This window comes from Pan troglodytes, chromosome 11 (genome assembly GCF_028858775.2).
Source record: "Pan troglodytes isolate AG18354 chromosome 11, NHGRI_mPanTro3-v2.0_pri, whole genome shotgun sequence".
In the NCBI taxonomy this organism is placed as follows: domain Eukaryota; kingdom Metazoa; phylum Chordata; class Mammalia; order Primates; family Hominidae; genus Pan; species Pan troglodytes.
This window is the reverse complement of record NC_072409.2, coordinates 41,082,479-41,096,132: the sequence shown is the minus strand read 5'-3', so window position 1 is coordinate 41,096,132 and position 13,654 is coordinate 41,082,479. Positions and strand designations below refer to the sequence as shown.

The 13,654-nt window shown below is 39.2% G+C and overlaps 1 protein-coding gene across 2 annotated transcripts in view; it reads left to right on the top strand.

The window, feature by feature from the left end:
• TDRD7 (tudor domain containing 7) overlaps nucleotides 1–13,654 on the top strand; it is an 84,004-nt gene that overhangs the window by 3,351 nt on the left and 66,999 nt on the right. Inside the window, exon 2 of one of the 2 annotated variants that reach the window (XM_520135.7) lies at nucleotides 13,036–13,248. The exons of the other annotated variant lie outside the window; for it this stretch is intronic. Within the exon in view, the coding sequence (XP_520135.1) occupies nucleotides 13,042–13,248 (207 nt within the window). The 5' untranslated portion in view covers nucleotides 13,036–13,041. The remainder of the gene's footprint in view (nucleotides 1–13,035; nucleotides 13,249–13,654) is intronic. 2 annotated transcript variants of the gene reach the window in all.

Below are 13,654 nucleotides of genomic sequence, written 5' to 3'. Positions count from 1 at the left end.
TCTGGGATGCACCAAAACCAGGTTCTTCAGAATAGGACTTCCTTGGGCCATTTTCAGGTATAGTAAAGAGAAAAGCTGTGAATTTACAAAATGCAGTTTTGAAGTAGAGTGAGAATTATTTTAGGCCACTTACATTATTTAAATTTTGTTTCCCTAAAGATTGTCATCACTTTCCCCAACTCCCCACCCCACCTCATGTGCATTATTAGTGTCTTGGATAATTAAGATTAACTGGGTATAAGCGAAGAAAAAAAGGAAAGCACGAAAGCATAAAAAATATAGTCTCAGCTACTCAGGAGGCTGCGGCGGGAGAATCACTTGAACCCGGGAGGCGGAGGTTGCAGTGAGCCGAGATTGCGCCACTGCACTCCAGTTGAAATTCCTATGATATACTTTCTTTTATGCTTCTAATGGATGATGTCTAAGATATTAAACTTTATTTTTATAGTTAGAACAAAGTATTCTTATATACCTTGAGAGTATAATTGCCATCTTCCGAAAGTTTCAAAAAAAAGTCATCATGAGCCAAGTAACAAAATTCAGAGCATTTACAAAGTGATATAGTTTAGAAAATAATGATGATTTTTTTTAAAGCTTACACTTTCTTTTTCGTTCACTGCCTGAAGTGATGTTGCTAATGTGGGACTTGAAATCAGACTGGCAAGTCGTGCATTTGAATACAATCACATTTAGCCTTCCAGGTTTTACTACATTTAACTGCTTCTCACCAGCTTGGAGACCCACAGTCTTATACTCCAAGGGATTCCCCTTCCCTTCAAAAAGTTGTTTGCAAATAGAGAGTTATAGTCCTCCATGAAAGATGGCATACTTTAAAAAGGCAGGCAGGGGGAGGGAACTTAATTTACAGATTGCAACCATGTGGTCAAGCGTCGATTCTCAGTCTCCTCAAGTATGAGGCCATTTTTTGTAGCTTTAGAAAAATTTCGTGAAACCTCATACACTAGTAGTTGTACTTGCAGTATCCATTGGTCAATTAAACATATAACTACCAAAAGCTGTTGTGAATTTAATATCAGTTTGTGTTTATGGATCCCAATAATATCTGCACACTCTGAAAAACAGGACTATAAGTACATGTGAGGCATTTACTAATATTCAAGCCGTGCCTGCTGCTTGTCAGGATGTGTGGGCTCCTTGCAATCATGCTGCGGCCCTGACAGGGCCTAATCTGGCTCAGAGTGGACACGCTCAGAAATAATTTACTTGATGATTCTCAACCACAGTTTGGTGTTGCGATTGGCTGTCTCATTCAGTTTATAAGAATTGTTAACATTTGCAGATAATTTTTTAGTAACTTAAATTGGATTCAGAGTTATGCCTTTAATAGCTCACCTATGTTATGCTGTATTTTAGTGAGTAGGAGAGAAAAGGAGTGGTAGGTGGATGGAGAATTTCTTATTCATTCAACAAATATTTATTGAGCTCTCGGTGGGCTAGGCACTAGGGATTCAGCAGTGAACAAAACAGACACAAATCCTTGCTTTCATGGAGCTTGCATTGAAGTTGGGGAGAAAGACAAAACCATTAAATGGAGAAGAATATTGGATGGTGATAAGTGCTAAGGAGAAAATCAGGGAAGCTGGCATCTCAGTTTTGATTTTGAATAGGGTGGCCAGAGAAGGCCTTACTGTGGAGGTGACAGTTGAGCAAATACTTTAGCTGAAGGAGGTAAGGCTGTGAGCCACATGTGCCCCTGGAGTCAATATGTCCCAGGTAGAGAGAATGGCAAGTGCAAAAGCCCTGTTGTGAGGCCATCTCAGGCATGTTCAAGGAAAAGCATGGAGCCCAGGATGGGTGAATGAAAATAAAGAGAAGAGAGAACTTAGGGCAAAGAAGTGGGGGTTGCAGGTTATGCCGGGCCCTTTTTGGCTCTGTAAGGACTTGGCTTTTTGTCTGAGTTAACACAGGAAGCATTAGAGGGTTTTGAGTGACGTGATATAATAGTATATATTATATGAAAAGATCACTCAGGCTGATATGTGGAGAACAGATTCTAGGAGGTGAAGTGGAAGCAGAGAGACCAGCTAAGAGCCCAGCTGCTCTGCTCCAGGAAAGAGATGTTGCTGACACGGACTAGGACAACTGCCATGGAAGTGGTGAAGAGTGAAGGAATTGTAGACATCCGCCTTCCATCTTTATGTATCACATTGCTTGGGGGAGGATTGAGAACTAATACTGACCTCACTCATCTTACAGATAAAGAGAATGAGATCCAGGAGAAGGGGCTTATCCCAGGAAAATGAGTGAGCAGTGGCATTAAACTTGCGGAACACAAGTAAAAGGAGGCTCAGGCATAATCTTCTGCAATCCCCTCCCGTTCCCCCAAAACCAAATCAAAATGTATCAACGGCCAGGTGTTAGCAACTTTACTATTGAAATATTTTAAAGTAGATTTTAACTGTGATAATATGTGCATTAAAAAGGGGGTGAAAGGCCGGGAGCGGTGGCTCACACCTGTAATCCCAGCACTTTGGGAGGCCAAGGCAGGTGGATCGTGAGGTCAGGAGTTCAAGACCAGCCTGGCCAACATGGTGAAACCCCGTCCCTACTAAAAATACAAAAAGTAGCCAGGCATGGTGATGGGTGCCTGGAATCCCAGCTATTCAAGAGGCTGAGGCAGGAGAATTGCTTCAACCTAGGAGGCAGAGGTTGCAGTGAGCGGAGATCACGCCACTGCCCTCCAGCCTGGGTGACAGAGCAAGACTCTATCTGGGGGAAAAATAAAGGGGGAGTGAAAGTAGGAAGTATGTGTGTGGCGTAAGCTTTTCTCAGGTCAGATTGAGAAATATAACTTAGAAAAAACAGTCTGACAATGCCAAGAAATCAAGGTGGGTAAATGTGAGGTTGGATAGGGTGGGAAAAGTGAAAAATAAGGATGAGCACTTCTGTGCCGTGCAGATTCACACTGGTATTTTATTTAATTTTCTTCCAAGAGTCTCGGGGCAAAGGATAGAACAATTAGGATGGAGGTCACAAGACATCTGCTATATAAAGGAGAAGACACATTTAAAGAGGGTGGGACTAGAGAAGCAAGCATTAGGCAAAGCTTCGTACCTCACTGCTCTGGCCGCTAAACAGGTCATGGGTGGGGACAAGAGGAAGACTCTACCTGAATGCCGCTCCTTAAAAAAAAAAAATTGTGAAGTGCCCTTTTTGGGAGATCCCTGCTTGCAGCTGTTTCAGAGCAGAAATAAGGAAGATAGAAGGGACATTTCAGGGGCAGTGGTCTAAAATGGTTCTCCCAAGGGTGGAAGGAGTGGAAGGCTTCCGCAGAGGGCAACCTGTAGAACAAGCCTCTGATTAGACTCTAAGACAGGGCTGGACCTGTCCTTTCAAACCTGAATCACAGTGTTCTGTTAGGTTTTAGTAACAGGACACCCATTAGTAAAATGCATTTATCCGACATTTTTTCCCCATAAATTAATGGTTGCTCTCCACTCCTAATGTAGCGGAGGAAAGTAGACCACAGAGGGGAGGTGGCAGTGGAGCCAGATGCTCTTTCCAAAATGAAGGGAAGGAGAATACCATGGAAACTCTATTCTTAAGGCAAAGGGTAAGGCCTTCTTACTGAAACTCTGGCAGGGGAATATAAAGTAGTCTGGCCAGGGAGGAGTCAGATATATTGAACAGTCTAATTTGAGTCGTTTACACTGGTCACACCCAGATGGATATTTTCCCTGGATGTGTGCTAACCACCTGACATTATATCTATATGTAATGCATATGTAGCTGATAGCCAAGGCCCACTTAGGCATACGGATATACAAAGATGCAAAGCCCAGTTTCACTCAGAAGAGCTCTAGATGAACTGATGGGAGGGATTGGGTTTTGAAGGGAAGAAGAGCACATAGATGGGGAAGGTGGAGATCAGAAATGGATAGTCAGGGTGGATTGGCACTGAGGAGTAAGCAAGTGATGCTTTAGTATGTCCTCTTGCAAATTAAAACTTGGCCAGTCTCCACTGTTGCTTTTACTACTTGTGGAAATAACTGTATAGTAGTTCAGTGATCTTTGACTCATGAGTCATGAACCATTGTTAAAGTATTTTCCGTGTCATCAATTTACTATTCAGGAGCCAAAATTCATACTTCAGCATTGACATCTGGCAACCGTGAAGTATAGGTCCCAAAGCTGTCCTCTTTCCTGCTCCCTGGCATTCATTCAGAGTGTGGACTTCAGAGGTAGTGGAGGTGTGCAGACTCTGCAGTTCTCTGTCTCTGCCATGAATTTCTATTGAGTATCTCCAGCTGTTCCATTGTCTTGGAATCCACACCAGCCCTGTGACTAAGTGGAGTCAGCTGTGGATTTCACACCACTGTTTTTTTCTTTTTTACTCTGCTTACTCTTTCTTTCCTGTCTTGTCTCCTGTTCTTAATTCTTCAGGGTTTGCTGGGTGTTTTTCCCAGTACCAGTAGACAGGGTGATATAATGGGAAAAATGTGGCCTTTGGCATCAAACAGACCTGGATTGAAATCCTAGCTTATCTACATCCCGCGATATCTTAAGTATTTAACTTACCTGAACCTTGGTTTTCACATCTATAAGTTGAGGATAATAGCCTCCCAGCATTATTATAGATACTAGATTTTTAGAAAAGCCATTTCTCAGAATTTACATAAGAGAAATAAAAACATATGCCTACCTAAATACTTGTACATGAATGATCAAGGCAACTTTATTTATAATATCTCAAAATTGGATGCAACCCAAATGTGTATCAACATTTGAATTGATAAACAAATTTCAGTATATCCATACAGTGGAATACTACTCATCAATAAAAAGGAATGAACTGAGTTAAATGCAGTAACATAGATGGAACACAAAGCACTAGGCAAAAATAATCCATAGTGACAGAAAGCAGATTGGTAGTTGCCAGGAGCCAGGGCAGTGTGTGTATGAACCAGAGAGGGCTGACCACAGAGAAGCATAGCTTAAAAGAACTTTTTTTTGGGGGGGCGGGTGGGGGAGGGTGTGGTGGTTAAAGATATGCTGTACATGCAGTAAAAATCCCTCTTTATAGCCAATCACCTCCCCTTACCCCCAGCCCTTGGCAACCACTGATCTAATTTCTGTGTCTGTAGTTTCGCCTTTTCCAGAATGTTCACATAAATAGAGTCATGTATGTAGCCTTTTGTGTCCAGCTTTTTCCTTTAGCATAATATAAGAGTCATGCATGTTTTATGTATCAACAGATTGTTCCTTTCTATTACTGAATAGTATTCCACTGTATGGCGCTACTAGATTGGTTTATCTACTTACCTTTTGATAGACATTTTGATTGTTTCCAGTTTGGGGGGCAATTATAAATAATGCTGTTATATACACACACACGTTTCTGTGTGGACATATGTCATCATTTCTCTTGGGCAATAATGTAGGAGAGGACTGCTGGGTTATATAAGTGTATACTTTACTTTGTAAGAAATTGTCAAACTGGCCGGGGCAGTGGCTTATGTCTGTAATCCCAGCATTTTGGAAGGCCAGGGCGGGTGGATCACCTGAGGTCAGGAGTTCAAGGCCAGCCTGACCAATATGGTAAAACCCCATATCTACTAAAAATACAAAAAAATTAGCTGGGCGTGGTGGCGTGTGCCTGTAGTCCCAGCAACTCGGGAGGCTGAGACAGGAGAATTGCTTGAACCTGGGTGGCAGAGGTTGCAGTGAGCCGAGATCGGGCTACTGCACTCCAGCCTGGGCCACAGAGCTGGACTCTGTCTCAAAAAAAAAAAAAAAAAAGAAATTGTCAAACTATTTTTCACGGTACTATTTTGCATGCCCACCGGAAATGTATGAGAGTTCTAAATGCTCTGCTTTCTCATCAACACTTCGTATTGTCATTTTTTTAAAAAAATTAAGCTGCTCTAATAGATGTGTAGTGATACTTCATTGTGAATTTAATTTGCATTTCCCTAATGACTAATGCTGTTGAGCATCTTTTCATGTGTTTTTTTGCCATCTTCATTTTTACTTTAGTGACGTATGTATTCAGGTGTTTTGCACACTTTAAATTGGGATCTTTGTTTTATTATTGAGTTTTGAGTATTGTTTATATATGACTACCAACTTTACCACGTCTGTTATGAAAATATCTTCTCACAATCTGTGGCTTTTCATTTTTGAACAGCTTTTGGAAGAGCAGACATTTTAAATTTTGGTGAGATCCAATTTGTCAATTTCTTCTTTTTTTCTTTTTGAGACAGGTTCTCACTCTGTCGCACCATGATGGCTCACTGCAGCCTCTCAGGTAGCTGGGACTACAGGCACGTGCGACTATGCCCAGCTTTTGTGTGTGTGTGTGTGTGTGTGTGTGTGTGTGTGAAGACGGAGTCTCACTATGTTGCCCAGGCGAGTCTCGAACTCCTGAGCTCAGGTGACCCATGTGCCTTGGTCTCCCAAAGTGCTGAAATTACAGACGTGAACCACCGTGCCCAGCCAATTTTTTCTTCTATGGTTCTCAAAAGTCTTTGCCTAACCCAAGGCCACAAAGATTTACTCCTGTGTATTTTTTAGAAGTTTTATACTATTAGCCTTTTCATTTAGGACCTAAATTATTTATTTTGAGTTAATTTTTTGTATATATAATATGAAGTTCATTATTTGCATATGAATGACCAGTTTTACTAGCACTGTTCATTGAACTTTCTTCATTGAATTTCCTTAGCATCTTTGTTGAAAATCAGTTTACTAGGCCGGAGGTGGCTCACACCTGTAATCCCAGCACTTTGGGAGGCTGAAGTGGGTGGATCACTTGAGGTCAGGAGTTTGAGACCAGCCTAGCCAACATGGCAAAACCCTGTCTCTACTAAAAATACAAAAAAATTAGCCAGGCATGGTGGCACATACCTGTAATCCCAGCCAACTTGGGAGGCTGAGGCACAAGAATCACCTGAACCCAGGAGGCAGAGGTTACAGTGAGCCAAGATTGTGCCACTGCACTCCAGCCTGGACAACAGAGCAAGACCCTGTCTCAAAAAAAAAAATCAGTTTACCATATATGGGTTTATTTCTGGATTACATATTCTGTTCCATTGATCTATATGATTGTTCTTTTGATAATATTACACTATTTTGACTAATATAGCTTTATAGTAAATCTTGAAATCAGCCTTATTGCACTGGCTAGGACCTCCACTGTGATAATGAATGGGAGTGCTGAGCATGGGCATTCTTGCCCTGTTCCCAGTCTTAGGGAGACAGCACTCACTCTTTAGCTGTGAGTAATGATGTTAACCGTGGGTTTTTTCACAGATGGTCTTTATCAGGTTAAGGACTTCCCATTTTATTCTAATAGTCTGAGAGTTTTTTAATCATAAATAGATTTTTTATTTTGTCAGCTGTCTTTTTTTCACCTGTTGATATGATTGTGTTGTTTAATTTCCTTTAATCTGTTGATGTAGTAAGTTATATTGATTGACTTAATGAATATTGAACCATACCTGCATTCCTGGAATAAACTTTAACTGGTTATTATGTCTTATCCTTTTCACTGATTGTTGGATTTTATTTGCTAATGTTTTGTTAAGAATTTTTGCATTTATGTTTATGAGGGATATGGTCTGTACTTTTCATGCAGTGTCTTTGTATAGTTTTTGTATCAGCATAATGCTTGCCTCATAAAATGAGTTCAGAAATGTTCTCTTCCCTCTGTTTTCTGGGAGAATCTGTAAGAGTAGTATTGATTCTTCTATAAATGTTTGGTAGAATTTGCCAGTAAAGCAATGCGGGCTTCAGGTTTTCTTTGTGTGAAGATTTTTAACTGTAAATTCAAATTCTCTGATAGCTATAGGGATATTTGAGGGTTATTTATTTCTTCTTGAGTAAGCTTTGACATTTGTGTCTTTCAATACATTTATCTATTTCATCTAAGCTACAAACTTACTGGCATAACTGTTTTATCATGTTCTCTTTTTAATGTCTGTAGGATCTGTATTGATGGCCCCTCTTTCAATCACATTATGGTAATTTGTGCCTTCTTTTTTTTTTTCTATGTTTCTAGGAGTTTATCAATTTTATTGATGGTTTGAAAACTAGTTTTAGTTTCATGATTCTTTTCTCTCCTATTTTTAAACTTCATTATTGATCTGTTTCATCATTTCAGAATTGATTTCTGCTCTCACCTTTATTTCCTTTCTTCTGCTTACTTTTGATATAAATTTCTCTCTTTTTGTTCTCAAAGTAGGAGAATAGATCATTGATTTGCCACTTTTCTTCTTTCTAACAGAAACATAATGCTATAAATTTTCCTCTAATACTTTTACCGCATCCAGCAAAATTTTACATTTGTGTCTTCATTTATTTAAAAATATTTTTCTAATTTTGGAGGTAGCCTTTCTCTTTGACCCTCGGTTATTTAGAAGTATCTTGTTAAATTTGCATGGAGATTGTTCACATATCTTTGTGTTAGTGATACCTAATTTAATTTTGTTCTATCCACAGAATATACTTTTTATAATATGAGTTATTTTAAGTTGTTTGAATATCGTTTTAAGTCCAAGAATATATTTTATTTTGGTGAACATCTCATGTGCTCTTGAAAAGAATGTATATTCTGCTGTCTTTGGAGTGGAGTGTTCTGTCAATATCATTAGGTCACTTTGGTTGATAGTGTTTAGCTCTTTTATATTCTTTTTTTTTTTTTTTTTTGAGATGGAGTCACTCTGTTGTTTAGGCTGGAGTTCAGTGGCATAATTTTGGCTCACTGCAACCTCCACCGCCTGGGTTCAAGCAATTATCCTGCCTCAGCCTCCCGAGTAGCTGGGATTACAGGCATGAACCACCACGTCCGACTGAGTTTTTGTATTTTTTAGTAGAGGTAGGGTTTCACCACATTGGCCAGACTGATCTTGAACTCCCAACCTCAGATGAACTGCCCACCTCGGCCTCCCAAAGTGCTGGAATTACAGGTGTGAGCCACCACACCTGGCCAGCTCTTTTATTTTCTTACTGATTTTATTATTATTTTTTGATCTACTGGTTCTGTCTATTGACGAGAAAGGAGTTTTGAAGTGTCCAATGATAATTGTGAAATTGTGAATAAGTTTTTTCAGCTATCAGATTTTGTGTGTTTGGAAGCTTAGGATTGTTTTATCTTTCTGATGAATTAGCCCCTTAATCATTATGTAATGTCTCTCTTTATCTCTGATAAGATTCCTTGTTCTGATATTTATACAGTCATAGTGTTTGCATGGTACATCTTTTTTCTTTTTACTTTTAACCTATGCATTCATATTTAAAGTGGGTTTCTTGAAGGTGGTATATAAGTAAGTCTTGCTTTTTTATCCACTCTGCCAACCCCTAATGTTTTATAGGGCTATTTCAGTTATTTACAGTTAATGTAATTATTGATATGATTGGCTTTAAACCTGCCATTTTGCTGGATGTTTTCTATTTTCTCTGCCCTTTTTTTTCTCCTTTTTCCTGTCTAATTTTTTTTAACTTCTGCTTGCATAGGTATTGTCTTATTACATTTTATCTTTACTACTGGCATATTATTATACCTTTTTTAAAAATTTTAGTGGTTGCCATATGGTTTACAGTATCCCTCTTTATCATAGCTTTCAAATGACACTACAGCGCCTCATGTGTAGTGTAAGAACCTTCCATTGGTTCTATTCTTCGTACTACCTTTGTACATTTTACTTTTACATATATTATGTACCCCACATGAGGGAATTTTTTTGGATGATGGGAATGTCTGTATCTTGATTGTGGTATGATTACATAGGTGTGTATATTTTTTAAAACTCAAGAAGTGCTACATATAAAATGAGTTAATTTTATTTTAGGTAAACTTTCCCTAAAGGAAGATTTTGATATTTAGTCTTGTGCCAATAACAATGTTTTGATCAACAATGGACTGCATAATCATTTGTCCTGTAAGATTATAATACTGTATTTTTCTATACCTTATCTATGCTCAGATATGTTTAGACATACAGTACTTACCATTGTGTTAAAATTGCCTACAGTATTCAGTATAGTAGCATGCTGTACAGGTGTGTAGCCTGGGAGCAATAGGTTATACCATATAGCCTAGGTGTGTACTAGGGTATACCATCTAGGTTTGCAAGTCCACTCAATAATGTTTACACAATAACTAAATTGCCTAACGACACATTTCTCAGAATGTATCCCCGTTGTTAAGTGACGCATGACTATACACACAAACACATACACACACACACACATCTGTGAAAAGAATAAGAATACAGACCTAGTATAGGGCTTTTGTAGGTTATAGTATTAATTAAATGTTGTTGGTCCTGGTGATAATAATTTGAAAAGAGTTAATGTTTAGTAATGGAAGGTATATAATGCATGCAGTCGTACATTGCCTAACGACAGGGATATGTTCTGAGAAATACATTGTTAGGCAATTTCATTGCTGTGCAAACATTATAGAGTGGACTCACAAACCTAGACAGTAGAACCTACCACACAACTGAGCTATGTGGTATATAGCCTATTGTTCCCAGGCTTCAACCCTGTGCAGCATGTTACTGTACTGAATGCTATTAACATTCAGATAAAGAGGGATACTGCAACCATTAACACAATGGTAAGTATTCGTGTATCTAAACGTAGAAAAGATACAGTAAAAATATGGTATATAAAACAAAAAATGGCATACCTATATAGATCACTTGCCATGAATGGAGCTGGCAGGACTGGAAGTTACTCTGGATGAGTCAGTGAGTGAATGGTGAATGAATGTGAAGGCCTAGGACATTACTGTACACTACTGTAGACTTATAAACACTGTACACTTAGGCGACACTAAATTTATTAAAAGTTTGCATTTCTTTTACTTTTCATTTATTTTTATTTTTTTGACACAAGTCTCATTCTGTCACCCAGGCTGGAGTGCAGTGGTGCTCCATTGCAGCTTTGACCTCCTGGGCTCAATGATCCTCCCACCACAGCCTCCTGAGTAGCTGGGACTATAGACATATGCTGCCACATCCAGCTAATTTTTCTATTTTTTGTAGAGACGGGGTTTCGCCATGTTGTCCAGGCTGGTCTCAAACTCCTGGGCTCAAGTGATTCTGCCCACCTTGGCCTCCCAAAGCATTAGGACTGCAGGTGCGAGCCACTGCATCTGGCCTCTTTTACTTTTTAAACTTTTTAAATTAAAAACTAAGACAAAAACACACACATTAGCCTTGGCCTATACAAGGCCAGGATTATCAAGATATTACTAGGCTATAGGAATTTTTCAGCTCCATTATGATTTTATAGAACCTCTTTTATATATGCAGTCCGTTGTTGACTAAAACACTGTTAAGTGGCACATGACTATGTAGATTTTTGTTTGCTATTGAAACCTTACTGTAACTTCAATATTATGTTTATAATTAATAGCAGGACAAACAGGCTGATATTTTGTTTTCTTTTTAAGATGGACGAATGATGGAATTGATAGAATTGTATGTCATTCTTCTTTTGTGTTTTCTAAGCCAGAGAAAGAAAATGGCTATTTGTCTAGAATTCTCTGCTGTCCAGTATGGTAGCCAGTGGCCACATTTAATTTAAGGTAAAATTTTAGTTCCTCAGTCATCCTGGCCATATTTTAAGTGCCCAGAGCCATATGTGGACATTGTGGACATTGCAATAATATAAAACATCACAGAAAGTTCTATTGAACATCACTGTTGAAGGAAAAGTAACAAATTGCCCATGGTTTGCCTTCCTCTTTCCTTTAATAAAAGGGTAAGCCATTTTTTCCAGGCTACTTATTCTCTGAATGTATCTCCTAGTATGTATCTATACATTCTCTGAATGTATCTCCTGAATTTGTCTTTTTTTTTCTCTGCAAAACTACAACTAGATGTAATCATTAGTCCAAAGGAAATGATTCTTTCCTCCTTTTATTCATATGGCATTATGACTCTGCTTCTTTTTCTTCCATCTCTCTAGTCCCTTTTTCTTAGCCTTTTATAGGTTCGTCTTCCTCTATCCATTTCTTGAATGATAGCCTTCTGCAGAGGTCCATCTGTAACCTTGTTTTTTACTCCCTGGATGTCAAGTACCCCATATAAGTCAAAGACCAACAAATCTGTGACCAGCTTAGACTTCTAACCTAATTTCCTAGTGAATATATCTGCATGGCTGTTCTATAAGCATTCCAACTTCTCCGTGTCCAAAATGAATTGGCCTCTTCCTCTCTTGCAAACCTGCCTTTATCCCACCTCAATGTGGGTCATTACTCTCTACCTTACTTCTAAGCTGGAAACATTGGAGCCCACCTCTTCATCCAAACCAATTAACCAATTCCTGCTGATTCCACCTCCTAATTACCTCTCAAATTGATTTTTTTATTTATTCCTAAGGCCCTGTATTGTGGTCCTCCACATTTCCAAGTATTCTGACAACTTGTTAATCTTTCTCCTTCCCATTTATCTTCTCCATTGCTGAGTAGTGATCTTTCTAAAATACAGAGCTGATCATTTTTTCCCCCTATTTAAAATATCCCTAAGGCCCCCGTTACTTTTGGCAAAAATGCAAACATGAGCATAATATAGTAGTCTCAGGGTCTGCCCCTCCCTGGCCCTCTGAGCCCTCAGCTTGGAGTCTTTGTTCAGTCACGTCCAGCCACCTAACTGTCTGGAATTTTTGGAACACACCATGTGCTTCTCTCTCACCTCTGTGCACTCGCACATCCTGTTCCCTTCCTTGGGCTGATACCACTCCCAGCCCCACAGCCCACCCTCTTCCTCCTTGTTAGGTGATTCCATCTTGCTCTTCAGGACTCCATTCAGGCTTCCCCGCCTGAATCTGGGAACATTCCCTGATATATTCCCTCTTCAGGCTGGTCTTGTGCCTTCTGACTTTCCCCTGCATTCTTATGGTATTTGTGCTTTTCTCTACCATGGCAGTTGTTTCCCCATATTGTAATTGCACAGAAAGTATGCAGTAATAATTTATAAAGTAACAAGTTTCAGCTCTGAAAATCTATTTGAATTCACAAACGAATGAGCCATATTATAGTAACCTTCTACTGTGTTCTTATAGGCAAAGATGCTGGAAGGAGATCTGGTTTCAAAGATGCTGCGAGCTGTTCTGCAGTCTCATAAGAATGGAGTAGCATTACCCCGGCTCCAAGGAGAGTACAGATCCTTGACTGGAGACTGGATCCCCTTCAAACAGCTAGGTTTCCCTACACTAGAAGCCTATCTGAGAAGTGTGCCAGCAGTGGTCAGGATAGAGACTAGTAGATCTGGAGAGGTAAGAAGGTAATTGTGCGTGTCAGAAGAATCAAACCAATTCATAATTGCCTCTCTGGCACTTCCAATCTCCTACCTGTGATAGACGTCTAAGTGAAAGTACTAGCTTAGTTGTTTGGGATTGGTAGTGACAGAGAAAACAGCATGTAAAGCACAGCCTACATTCTTATGTCTTTTTCTTATTCCTCAAATTCTTTTCATTGTAAAAATAAGATTTTAACCGCACAAAATTAAAAATATTTACCCAATGTCAACATCTAAACAAAATAGTTGTACTGGAGGCCTTAAGTGCATAAATATCACACCTGCCTATTACAGACCTGTTACAAATGTTTTTGCCAAAGTCACTAATGACCTTGTGATCACCAAATCTAATAGACAGTTTTAAATTCTCATCAAGTCAATTC